At 38.0% G+C, this 13,582-nt stretch overlaps 1 protein-coding gene across 1 annotated transcript in view; it reads right to left on the reverse strand.

Moving 5' to 3' along the window:
• Nucleotides 1–2,887: 2,887 nt before the first annotated feature.
• The window catches only part of CPEB2 (cytoplasmic polyadenylation element binding protein 2), a 59,507-nt gene continuing 48,812 nt past the window's right edge, over nucleotides 2,888–13,582 (reverse strand). Inside the window, 2 exon segments of the mRNA XM_036420283.2 lie at nucleotides 2,888–6,864; nucleotides 10,388–10,569. Coding sequence (XP_036276176.2) covers nucleotides 6,637–6,864; nucleotides 10,388–10,569 — 410 coding nt within the window. The 3' untranslated portion in view covers nucleotides 2,888–6,636.

Here is a 13,582-nt window from a genome sequence, read left to right on the forward strand (position 1 = left end):
TATTGCTAACGCTGACACCCATAGTTGTAAAGAACTATAGTCTTTTGAATTATGATAGAGCTTATGCAGAGACAGAGCCCAGGTAACATACCATGTCACTGCCTGTCTCCTGATATCATTGCCCTGTGCCTGCCATGTGGCAACTGATGCCTGGATGCTGACACAGTACAGCTTCTTCTTCAATCTCAGGCATGCATAGAGGCGGCCTGAAATTATAACGTAAGAGGGCAGCACTAGGGATAGAACTCATGTCTCTTAACTTTTCCTAAAATGCCCATCTTCTTCCTCAAGCCTGATCATTTTCCAGATCACAGCAAGCGGGCATATATTTGTTAAAAGGTTGCTTTTCTAACAAACTGGATTAGCACTGTGGGAAGCCCATTTCATGATCCCACCGGATCTGGGCTTTGTCCTGAATGCCTGGACACAGCCATCATTGCTGCCCACGGAGGGCCAGGATCTGGGCACGGAGAGACAACAAAGCAGTGAGGACGAGAAGATGAGAAAATGGTAATCCCAGCTTGAGTGGGTCAGGGTAGAGAGGAAACTAATTCAAAGGCGGCTTCCTGAGAGAGGTGGCAGTGAAGCTGGGTCTTGAAAACTGTGAGCTGGCACTGTGAGATCTCCTGCCTCATCGTCTGCCATGCCCAGCTTTGCAGTTTGTCCCAGAGAAGCACACAGTAGGCTGTTTTGAGCTCTTTGCTCAGACTCTTACCTCTCCCTAAAATACTCATCTCACCTGTTTTCTTGTGGTTGAGTCTTACTTATCCTTCATGTCGAACCTCTGCGTTCCTCTTCCAGGAAACATTCTTTAAATCATTAGGTTGGGCTACTTACTTGTGGCCCATTGCACGCTTCTCACCCTTATGTTAACGTTATTGAAATTGTTGGTTACTAGAATTGCCCTTATCTTTTTCATATTCATATCTATCATCTATCATCTATCCATCCATCCACTAGTCCATCCTTCTAATCTTTATATTCACTGTCACATGCTTGATAACATTTTGAAGTTGAACTCATGACTTTCCGCTAAAATTCTTCTTAATCTCACTGTGGGCTTGGTTAATGTTGCCTGGGGTGGACCTTGGTTCTAATGCAGAAGTGGTTGGGAAGCCTGCTTTATTGAACCCTGGCCTCAGTGTTCTGCACAGCTGCTGCTTACTGGGAACTGAGTGCAGTATGTAGGCTTAACAGCTTTTGTTGGCATGGCGATTGCTTCAACATTTTAGATACTGTCACTGACTTCAAAGTGCTGAGTGTCTTCCTTCTTGGTCTATGGATGACACATTCTTTTAGCTAAATTGTTCTTGGCTGGTGTTCGGGAAGACATCACATGGAAGTGCTCAGGTAGACTAACAGCTAATTCTAGACTCTGAAGCAGTTGTTCAAGGACAAGTGGATTTAGCAGCTGTTGTTTTATTAATACAAGTACTAGTCACACAGTCATCCAGACTGTGTAGTGCTGATGTGAGGACAGGCATCTAGATCAATGGTTTTAGGAGCTCTGTGCCAAAAATGAAGACTAAGTATGTATTTATTATTATTAATCAGTGTCGCCGTCTTCCCGTTTCCTGAACATTTTCTCTCTCCCTTTTGGTAAATTAGATCTCCAAGTAATTCTCTCAGAAACAGTTTGAGTTCTTTCTATTCTTTGCTCATGCCAAAACTGAAGTCAAATGCTAACTCCTCTGTGAATGTTTAATCAAGTAACATCATTTCAAAGATATCAAATCCTTTCAGTAGAACATCCTTCTGATCACACTTGGTACACGATTACTATAGTGTATTTTATCTCTGAGAGTATGTTTTATTGAGATTAAGTTAGCCTGACTTTTCACCTACCAGGCTATGAAGCGGTCTGGCAACCAAGGGTCCCATATGCTTATTGTCCTATGCTTGATCAATATTGTTTATTCTTTTCTTACATAACAAAGGGATAGGGGAGCCCTGGAAGACAAATGATCTTCATGCCAGCAGCAGTCAAGACAATGTGAAGTTCTTGCCAAGTCTTCCAAATAAGCCAGAATACAGAGCAAAGAGGCTTTTGGCTTTTGTTGTGGAAGAGGATTTGTTAGGCAAGAAGAAAGTAAGAGTCCAAATAGAAAAATGGCAGCATCCACTGAATACAGATGTGTGATGATACATGGTTTTCTTGGAGGGCTTGGGTTAGAGCAGCATATGAGGGGCTGATAAGGCCAAGTTAGCCAATTTAAGAAATTTTGTTGATGTCTTGCAGAATATGAGGACATACCGTTTTACCTTCTCTGGGATACCTATGTCCTCAGAGGTACAACAGAAAGTTGTTTTTGATTCTCTGATTCTAAAAAAGCCATGGCTGCTTTCCTTCCTCTGCCCCATGCTTGCACACAGATTTTCAAGTAGAACTCAAACTTCATTGAAGTTAAAAGGAGAGTTGATCGAGTTATGAGCATGAGGAACCTGGGTCCCAGATTACTTATCGCTATACCTCTTCTCTACCATGTTGTCACTGAACACTCACAGGTTGTACAGAAATCAAGTAAAAATTTTCAAGAAAGTGGCTTCCAACTGCAAGGTTTCTGAGGAAGCATCACGAGAATTGTGCATTTAGTAAAATGGTCAACAGTTTTTATTTTTTTGAGTGCTGCAGGCATTTAGATATGGTCACACTGATGATCTGTAATGACTGCAATATCTGTGGTATGTATGTGGGGGTGGACGGTGAATGTGGGAGAACTGATGCAAAAGGTCTACTCCAATCTCCACAATCCCCTCCCAACACTTGTTCTAAATGTAGAATCAGCCTGGGCCTTGTAAGATATTCATGTCATGAAACTTTAATAAGGTATTACTAATGGTTTACAGATATTTTGACAAATTCGAAGAATAAGATTCCACAACTATGCCAATAACTTAATAGTTTATTAGTCAGTCAACAATATTACAAATATTTAAAAATTACTTAATATAAATAGTTGGCAGCAAACTATTCCATTACAGAGTTAAATTACCAGTACAACAGACAGACTGGAGATTTAGACACCTGGGAGTTAACAATAAAATAAACTAAAATATTTTAACGAAAACTTTTAAGCTGAAGGTTTTTACCTAGTGTCCATAAAAGCATGGGTTCTCTTTTTATTTAGAAAAAAATAAAAAACGGCTTTAACACCCCATTAGGAATATAAAATAAAATCAACTGAAAATATTAATTTGCATATCAAAGAACCATTTATAATTACAATCCAAACACTCCATAAACCACTTGTGCGATTCTATACAGAAACTGGGAATTAGAAACTAGTTGCTTTAATATTACAAAGATTTCAGCTCCAAAAATAATTCAACATAAAATAAACTTTAGCAATTAGTGTCATAAAATTATATATTTCCACATAAAAATACAAAATAATATTAATGACAAGAATATGAAAAATTATTCCAAGTATTTTACTACTATTAAAATAAAATAAAACCCAAAAAAACAAAATAGAAATATGCATGAAAAAAGTCTCTCCTTTTGTTAGCAAAACACTATCCAAAATAACTACAATCATTTACATCAGTACAAAGATTTCTGGATTTAAAAAATAGTTGCAATGACAAAAGGGGTATCTTTTCTGACAGTAAAAAATGACACTGTGGATAAAATCTGCAAAATATGCAATGAAAAAAATAAATTTGCATTAAAAAGGTTTACACTGTTATTTTTTTTTTATACAAACATTAGAAACAGTATTGCACATCACAACACAGAATCGAGGTTAGTCAGCCTTCCAAAATGTGTTATATTCAAGTTTTGTAGCATCTTTGAGGAGAGGCTCTATGCAGCCAGATGCAACAGGGATAAAATATCAAGTGTTTTCCATACACAAATATATAAATGCTAAATGTTTCCTTCTTAACAAAAAGTGTGGATTTTTAAAGTATTTTTTCCTCCACAGTCATACTTTTGGGCAGCAATAAGAACATTTAGAGAACATAAGTGAAGAAGCTTTGAAAATACAAAAATACAATCAAAATTAATAATTTTCTACAAAAATAGTAAAATAAATATGATCTGTAAATTAAAAAAATTTCAATACAGTGTTCAACAGTTAGAAAATAAGAATGTAGTACATAAAAGGCAAAAAAAAAAAAAAAGAGGTAGGGGTTAGGGGGGGAGGAACAAACCATTAGACTAATAAGCTTCAATTGCAACAGAAATGAAGGTAAAACAAACCATACATTTCTGTCATTTTTACCCGTGGCAAAGAGGGTGTTCTTTTACATTTCCCTTCATTCCCAATATTTATTTCTGTTTAAGAAGGGAAAGTGATTTTCAACATCTCCAATTATTTTCATCATATAATTTATTCTAGTGTTCATTATTTAATACATGAAAAGGCTCTTCAAATTTTAAACATTAAGCAGAAATTATGAAAATAAAGTTTAAAAATCTGCGAAATTAAATATCTAAATAATTAACATTGCAAAACTACTGATTTCTTTCCTAAATTCCAAAAATTGAGGTATAGCAAAGGAGATGTCATCAGTCAAAAAAAGTGTGCCATAAAATAGCTGACTGTTGGAAAAATCTCTCACAGAGATATAAAAATAGTGCATAACAAATGTCAAATGGATCAGGGTTGGCAGGGTTAAGGTTAGAAAAGAATACTCCAAAAATTTGGAGGATCATGGTTTAAGTAACAAATAGGGAACATTGACAAATAAATTAGTAAAAAGCTCTTCTGAAAACAGCATCAACTTTAAACATTAAAAACTTGAACCACAACCACAATAAAACAGCAGAGTTAGACATGAACCGTATTGTACAGTACAAAAGCACACCAGAGACAACCAATGTTAAGATCAACACTTTGCTCACATGAAGGATTGTCCCAAGGGGTTGCTTGAAGACAATACCCCTTGTAATTTTCTCTCTTTAGAGTCAAGAATCTTAGTTCTGCATTTAAAAAAACAAACATTTACCATTGTTGGTGCTTTGCTTAGATTGCAGAGTAACTCTGACATTAAAATACAGGGGCTGGTTACATTAAAAATGCTCTAAAGAGAAAAACATCCCTACTGATTTTCTAATAGTGTTCAGTACCAAGAGAAACTGATTAGCTGTCGCTCATTTCCATGCCACTTTTCCCAAAATTGCAAGCAAAGCCATTACCAAAATTCCTTCATCAAAATTTAAAAAAAAAAGCAATTCCTAACCATTAACAATGTTCCATGCAACAGTGACCCCAGTTTAGACAGAAGACCCCAATATACATAGATCAAACATGTAAGCAAGTTCAAGCCAGATTTCACCATTGTCTTTAAGGTAAAATTGAATTTTATGCAACTAGCCATCTGTATATTTTCCCATCTCCATTTTGACTTTACTTAGGTTTGCCAAAGTTTTGCATTCTCCTATCAAGTTCGCTCATTGAAATATGGGCCTCTTGTGGGTCTTACATTTGGTGACTGGTTAGCAGTGTGCTGGCCATCTTTGGTTTATAAAGGATGTCTTAACCGTGAACTATCAAAGGGGCTAAAATCAACTTTCTTTAAAAGTCTAGTATTTCTCTTTTATTCAGTCTTTTATCTATACTATATCACTGCACATGAATTAGAACCGCACGTCACAAAATTGCACAGAGATTACAAGTATTACATCCAGTCTGCATAAAATCGAGTTCCACTATGGACCAGATCACAAAATGGCTGCACTCTCTAATCTAAAACTAATATGCATATTGTACACATGTAGGGCAATTTTTTAAACTTGAAGTCACAATAATGCATGCAAGTTTGCTTTTTCTAAACAAATTTTATAATTTGTTCATGCTACCTAGAGTCAAGAGAGCTGTTTTTGAACATTTGCAATACCTCACCTCTTGTTATTAATAGTTCTAGTGCATGCATATGGTGTATACAGGTAAGTAAACATGCATTGTTTTTCACATTCTAAAACTATGGCAGTTTAGGCCATATTGTGCTGCCTGCATTTTATCTGCAATGCAGTGTGTCTCTAACGTTTTCAATCCCGTATTAATAGGTGGCATTTGCACATAACACCTATATAGCAGCAAAGCTAATACAGCTTGTGATTAAAAATGTTTAAAAATAGCTAATAAATCAGATTATCTTGAGGTATTATTTCTCGCAAGTCAAAATGGAGAGCAAAAAAATCAACCCTAATTTTAGTTTATGTATACACTGAAAATAGCAACAATAAAAATAAGCATTTGTAGCAGACATATTCCATCTTCACTATTATTTTTGCTACCTTTGGTAAATTTCTGGGGCAGATCTTGAAGTTAAAAACCCACGTTTAGAAATAAGTGCACGCTTCACCCACTACATAGCAGCAGACTGTTTGCCCCTACGCAAAACATTCTCATATCTAATTTTAACTTTACATACAAAAATAACTTGGAGAAAATACAAAAAAACATTTTATTTTAACATGAAAATATCACAAAAATTAGTAAGCCTGAGATGTAGGGTTTTGGTGAAAAACGAGAGGCTTGTAGTGTTTTGGCTGCTGATAAAGATGCATGTATGAGCTGGGTGAAAGCAGAAGAATGCACTTATTTCTTCCGCATGTCAGAATCTTCAGACACAGTAAGCCACATGCAGCCTTTCTCTCCTGGTCCAACAGAGGCAGGTATGCTACTCCTAGTTCCAGCGGAAGTGGATCTGACGTGGGCGGTCAGCACCTTCCTTTACCAATGGCTTATGGAACTCACGTCCTGCACGAGAGTGGATATTTGCCCAACAAAACTCACAGTAATACTGCAGGCAAGTGACATTGGCACAAAAAAAGGGAGCAAATTTCCCACCACAGCGTGCGCCCTGGCATTCATCACACATCTGGTCGTCTAGCACATATGGCTTCACCTCCACCTAGAAAAGGAGATGGGAGATGACAATGTCTTAGCAAGTCTGCTTCAGAAATCATTTAGTAATAATCTAAAATATGCTCTAGAGAAAAAGACAACACAGCATTGACCATTGAGAAAGTAGGCAGTTTTCCTAAGAAATGCTTTACCACATAGGTTAGAAAATTTACTTTGTTCTTGAACTAATCATTTTTTATATGATGTTTCATGCTCCTAATTGACCATGTGATTAAATAAGCACTTGGTCTGGTAATTTTGCTATATGTATGGCAATGTAATCCTCACAAGATTATAAACTGAATGGTATTTACTGTATTTTCCAATGACAGAAAATAATTTTAAAAACTACAAAAATCTGATTTCTAAAACATTCCACCCTGACTTTCCTGAAGTAACATCATAAAAATGCCTGTGCATTCATATTTTCAGAGGTTACTGTGAGTGAAAAAGCAGACAAAATGGTTTTTACAGATTTGTACCTTCGTCCCAATTCCACCTGTGAGCTGGCACCACCCGGACAGCACCGACCTGGCAGCACTTCTCCACAGGTGAGCTGTACCTGCTTGTACGTAACTGGTTCAGAACCGGGGCCATGGATAATGTTATTACGGGCATGTCTAGACTTTTGTGGATTTATAAGATAGAAAGTCAAAGTCCCACTGTGAAGGCCTGACTTGCTAGAAGACCTCAGACTCCAGTAAGGTCTAACTGCTAAATCTCTTAATCTCATCTGTTAAATGAGGATTAAAGAACCTGCCCAATCCAGTGAAGACTAGATAATGCAAGTAAAACCATTTAGGACAGTGCCACTGTATATACTCTGTAAATTAGCATTAGCTACTATTAGCCAAGACAGCCTTGCTTTCTTGCTTTTTTCTGAACCAAAGGTTACTATTACCTTTGTCCGAATGAACATTGTTAGGCAGCCTAAGACCTCAACCTTTCCTGAGGAGGGCAGAAAAACTGGAGTGTATTAGTAGTTTGACCTGAGATAGGTAGTGTTTGTCCACAGTAAAAAATAGTGACCCAACAATTTCTACTCTGTATTCTATTGAAATACTTGCATTTGTGCAGAAATTGTATATGTAAGGGTGTTTTTTGCAGTATTATTTGTAATAACAATAATTATAACTGGAAACAATCTAAAAGTTGATGAAAAGAACTGTAGAAAAAACCTTTCATAGGAAGGCAATGGATTCCATTGTTTATATTTGCAGTTCTTTTCATTACTTATTTCTGATTAATACTAATATCTATTTAACTTTGCATGTGTGAAACAGAGTTTCAACAATTCTTAACCTATTCTTATTTTCCATAATACCTTAGTAGCACATATCTGGAAAAATAAGCTTCTCTTAGGGATTTCAAAGCCTGTTTAAGAAGGCATGTTTCTCATTCACCTGCTCTGCATATGAGTTGCTATTTAAGAATCAATACTCTGCCCCAAATAAGTGTCCTCCATTCTCACTTTGGAAACAAAGAGGTAGGAGGTATGACAATGCAACAATCTTTTCCCTCTGCTTCTGAATATTAAACAACTACAAATATGCACAATATAAATAATTTCCTCTGTGACTATCACTTCTCTGCAAGAGTGGGGGTTAGCCTACATCAGTGGTCTACAGCATGGCTGCACATTCCAATCACCTGGGTAGAACTGGCTGCATCCCAGACTAATTACAGCAGAATCTCTGGGTGGGACCCAGATGTCAAGGTTTTTCTAAAGCTCCCATGTGACTGTAGTGTGCAGCCAAGTTTCAAAACCACTGAATTAGAGAAATTCTAAGGTTCAAAAAAATTTCATATTTGAATAAAAGCAGAGCCCATTCTTGTCCCCCCCGCCCCCCCAATATTTTAAGTAACAAGGGAAACAAATAAAACACTCTGCATGTAATGAACAGAACTTATGCTGTACTTCTTTTCTAAATGGCATGGTCAACTAGCATTAGTTAATCAACTCCCCTGTGCCCCAAATAGTCTTTTATTGTGCAAATAGTCCCCAAGAAGCAGCTTCAAAACATTGTTACACTGGAACATAAGAACGCACTTAAGTTAAAGCTACTAATTAGAATATAAAAAGTTAATTTACCTAATATTCATAGTATATGTCATCTGTACTATAAATATAAACATGGTAACTTTAGAATATTGCTTAGGTTTATATAGAAACAATTCACAGATTTTAGTATGAAATAGATTTGTAAATGAATAACTGAGTTTTGTCCAATCCTTTCCCCTATTTTACTAGTAGATGGTAATTGGTACTCAGAATTATACAATGGGGTGGCTAGTTTTCAGTTAGCATTAGTAGGACTTCCTAAAAGTTCTTATTGTGATGACCTAACAATACTACTAAAGAGAAACTGTTTTAAAGTTTAGGATTATTATTTTGTATATGCAGTTTGTTTGCATATTATTGTGTTTCTTTAGATAAATATGAATACATTTTTATTTTAAACTAGAAGCCCAGTGCACAGATTCATGCACCAGTAGGGGTCCCAAGGCCTGGCCTGCACATTCTCGCAACCTGGGACCCTTTGGGAGATGTTGGAGAGCAAATTTCAGCCCGATCCCTACAGGCCAAGCCAAGTGACCCCAAGGTGCACTAATCTGTGTACCGGGCCTCTAGTAGGCATATACGATCTTTGGTTAATCTCTTCCCGCCCTTCCCTTTCCCTGCTTCCCTCTGAGATTCATCAGTCTGTCCCATGTTTTCATGCCAGTGGTTTCCATTTCTGCGTTGAGCATCTGCCTTCCCCCCCCTGTTCAGTGCACGTCATAACTACCAGCTGGTCAGCTGGTCCCTTAGGCTTTTATATATATATCATTTATAACAAATGAAAAATAAGTAGCACTTAAATAGCATTTAGTACCAAGCTCTGTTCTCAGTGCTTCAACATATGTGAATTTATTTAAGCTTCAAATAACTGTGAGCAAGCCCAGCCAGCACGGCTCAGTGGTTGAGTATCGACCTATAGACCAGGAGGGCATGGATCGATTCCCAGTCGGGGCCCATGCCAGGTTGCAGGCTCGCTCTCCAGTGTGGGGTATGCAGGAGGTAGTTGATCAATGATTCTCTCTCATCACTAATGTTTCAGTATCTCCCTCTCCCTTCCTTTATGAAATCAATAAAAATATATTTTAAAAAATAACTGTGAGGGTCATATTATTACTGTTATCCATTTCATAACTGAGGAAAAAGCGGCACAAAAGGGGGTTAATTTGCCCAGAATTACAGAGCAAATAGTGGAAAGGGGACCCCAGGCAATCTGGCTCCAGAGTATTAAACCAAGTTCTGCCTCTATGGTTAGAAGAATATTAAGACCTTATTGGCTAATAACAATTTTTAACATGCCTTAAAATATATTTTTTATATTATACCTAAAGTTTAAACTATGTTAAAAACTTTGACATTTTAGAGTTAAAGGAATATAAAAATATTCAATGTTTGAATCATATTAACTCATCATTATTCTTCTTATCAGCACCTTATCTAAGACAGAAGTGATTTCCCAATTGCAACTTACACGTTTATCAATATCACCATGCTGAAGCTGCACAAACCGAGCACTGATGGCAGCAATATAGCTCTGTTGATTGGAGAAAGCAACTCGACCAGCACCTTTAGGGTATTTTAGCTCAGGATCTGTATCAATTCCTGCATAACAAACTCCACCATACAGCCGGTCCATGATCATAGCAAGTTCCACTTGAAAAGAAAAAGAAACTTAATGAAATGTGAGAGAACACAGTAAATCAACATTTAAATGCTTTTTTAAAAAGTAAATGTCAATTTGATACATAGTTTTGATACCATTGTAATTAACCTAGTTATTAATAACTAGAGGCCTGGTGCACGGAATTCATGCATGGGCAGGGTCTCCTAGGCCTGACAGGCAATCAGGGCCTATTGGGGCCATCTCACCCAGTCCTGATTGGGGCCCAAATGGCTAGGGCCTGCAGATTGGAGGAGGGACAGGGGAAGGTTGGTTGACCACGGAAGGTTGGCTGTGGGAGCACACAGACCACCAGGGGGCAGCTCCTGCATTAAGTGTCTGCCCTCTGGTGGTCAGTGTTCATCATAGCGACTGGTCGATCAGTTTTTCTGGCCACTTAGGCTTTTATATACATACATAGGAGAGATGCAAAGGGGGAAGCCAGCCATTATAGGCACGTCATTTGAACAGCTTCACCAGCAGCTACAACTTTATACTCCCCAGGAGACTTGACAAGACAGATACATGGCCAGAAAGGTTGGAGACCAGGGAAGGTGATTGCTGTCAGTCATATCTGGGAGCAGAGGTCATTGGCCAGAATGGGCGTGGTCGCTGTAAGGGGGCAAATTTGGGATCTTTAATCCCCTGAACAAAGGAATTCATTCTCTATGTTCTTGGTTTCTCTTGCTGCTCTTGGGAATCTTGACGACTCTGGTCTTTGGGGCTCTCCTGCATTCACACCACACAATGAACTAATGGACTGTAACTAGTCTGATGCTGAACAGGACCCAGCTCCAACATGGAAAAGAAACTCTGGACACTGACTCTGCTTCTAGCTTTACCGAAGGGATAGGATTCCACAGAATTGGAAATAAACTTTCTATTGTACCTCATCATCCAAAGGGGGCTTCCAGAAATGCTTATGCCAAAGGTACACCCCTTCCATCTGAAAAGTTGAATGTTGTTTTTAAGCCAATCCCTTCACTTTACACTAAGATTCCAATTGTTCTCACTACAGAAGAATTACTTTAGCAAATCCCCTCTCAACTTTCTGTTCAAGTGATTTTTCTCTCTTTACTGGGTCCTTCCCAATAATACTGTAATTTGTCCCATCTTAAAAATCTCTTAACTCTATTTATTCCTCTTTGTGATTGCTTCATTTCTCTATTCCCCTAATTGCTTAAAAAAAAAAAAAAAAAAAAAAAAAAAAAAAAAGTTCTCTATACTCCCCAATCCCTCTCTTTTCTTCTTTGTTCAACCCTTCATAACCAAACTTTCATCCCATAACTTCATTTTAATTGTTCCTGTCAAGGTCATCTACCCCACTGTCAAGTTCAATGGTCAATCTAAGCAGCATTAAATATAGTTTAATGGTCAATCTAAGCAGCATTAAATATAGTTCATCTCTTTTATCCCCTTGAAATATTTTCTCCATCTAGCTTCCAGGATATGTTATTCTACTAACTCTTCTTCTACTTCATTGTAACTCCTTCCTGGTCTGCTTGCTAGTCCTTCCTCAACTCCTTCACTTTTCAACATCAGAGTACTCCTGGTTTCAGTCAGTCCTTGGACTTCTCTACAACTGTGGGTTTGGTGACTTGATCCTGTGCCATGGCTTTAATTACCACCTGTCTGTTCTCAGCTGCTACATTCCTCTACTGTGGGCCTCCCCCCCTGGACTCCAGACTCATCTATGAAACTGTCTACTGGACAACTCATATTGTCAATTTCACAGACACTGCAACACTCAGTGTATTCAAATGGCACTTCTGATCTTCCACCTTCCCATTAAACCTGCTCCTGTGAGTTTTTGCTGATTCAGTTAGTAAGCAATGGGAAAGATGAAGTTGCCAAGTCATGACTCTTGGCTTTATCTTTTCCCCCACTGCACATGTAATCATGTGACCCTGATTTTCAAACCACATCAAGAATCTAATCATCTCATCTCCATCACTAACCTCCCATTCCAACTTTCACCTGGATCATGGCAATACCCTTATCTCTCTGCTTCAGATCTCTCCCCCACCCAAAGTTTATTTGCAAAAGAGCAGCAAGTGTAAGTCTCTCAAAAAATATACAGGTTTCCCTCACTGTCTGAAAGTGGAGGGTTCCCTATGAAAACTTTTGTTCAGGTTGTAATTATTTTTCTTTTTGTCTTCCTTTTGGTTAGCTAAAACAGGTACTCATGTAAATGTAATGTTAAGTGCTAATGTAAAAGGAAGTAGCATCAAGTAAATCAACTTTTAAAAGGCAGATATACCTGTATTATGTAGCAATGGATTAACTGAAATTTCTACTTAGGAGCTCTGAATGGTGCCACAGCTTTCAAAACCAAGACCCAAATCTCCCTCCAAGCGGCTCCTTCTCCGCTGTTCCTCAATTTGTACACGGCACCACGATCTATCCAGTGTCTTAGACTGAAAGCAGAGATACAACCTTTGCATTTCCCTTACAGTAGCTGTTCACTTGGCTCTTTCTCCACTACCACCACTAATCCAAGCCACAACTACCTGAATTCTTTGATAATAGGCCACCAAATCTGTCTACTGTCTATTCTCAACTGGGCTCTCCTCCCGTGAGTCATTAAAGTCAACTTTTAAAAGTGCAAATGTGATCATGCTTCCTTCTATTAAAACTCTTCAATGGTTTCCCCCTTGCTCTGAGGATAAAGACCAAATTAACATATTAAACCTGTCTGCCCAGATTCCTGCTTATTTCTTCAGTCTTCCGTGTCTCTCCACTCACTCCTTATACCCCAAGTCAGGCACTCTGGGCTTTTTCAGTCCCTCCAATGTATCTGCTTCCCGCCAATGAAAACCTTTGGATATGCTCTTCCCTTTATCTGAAACTCCTTATAACCTTCCTGACCACCCAAACTACTGTGCAGTCTTTACATGTCAGCTCAACTACAAGTATATTTAAAACATCAGACTATTTCACCTTCTCTTGCCATATGTTCTCCTATTCCTTACAAACTTTCCTTGTAGCAGTTATGTTCTATTAGTA

Source organism: Pipistrellus kuhlii, unplaced genomic scaffold (assembly GCF_014108245.1).
Source record: "Pipistrellus kuhlii isolate mPipKuh1 unplaced genomic scaffold, mPipKuh1.p scaffold_m20_p_1, whole genome shotgun sequence".
Classification (NCBI taxonomy): Eukaryota; Metazoa; Chordata; class Mammalia; order Chiroptera; family Vespertilionidae; genus Pipistrellus; species Pipistrellus kuhlii.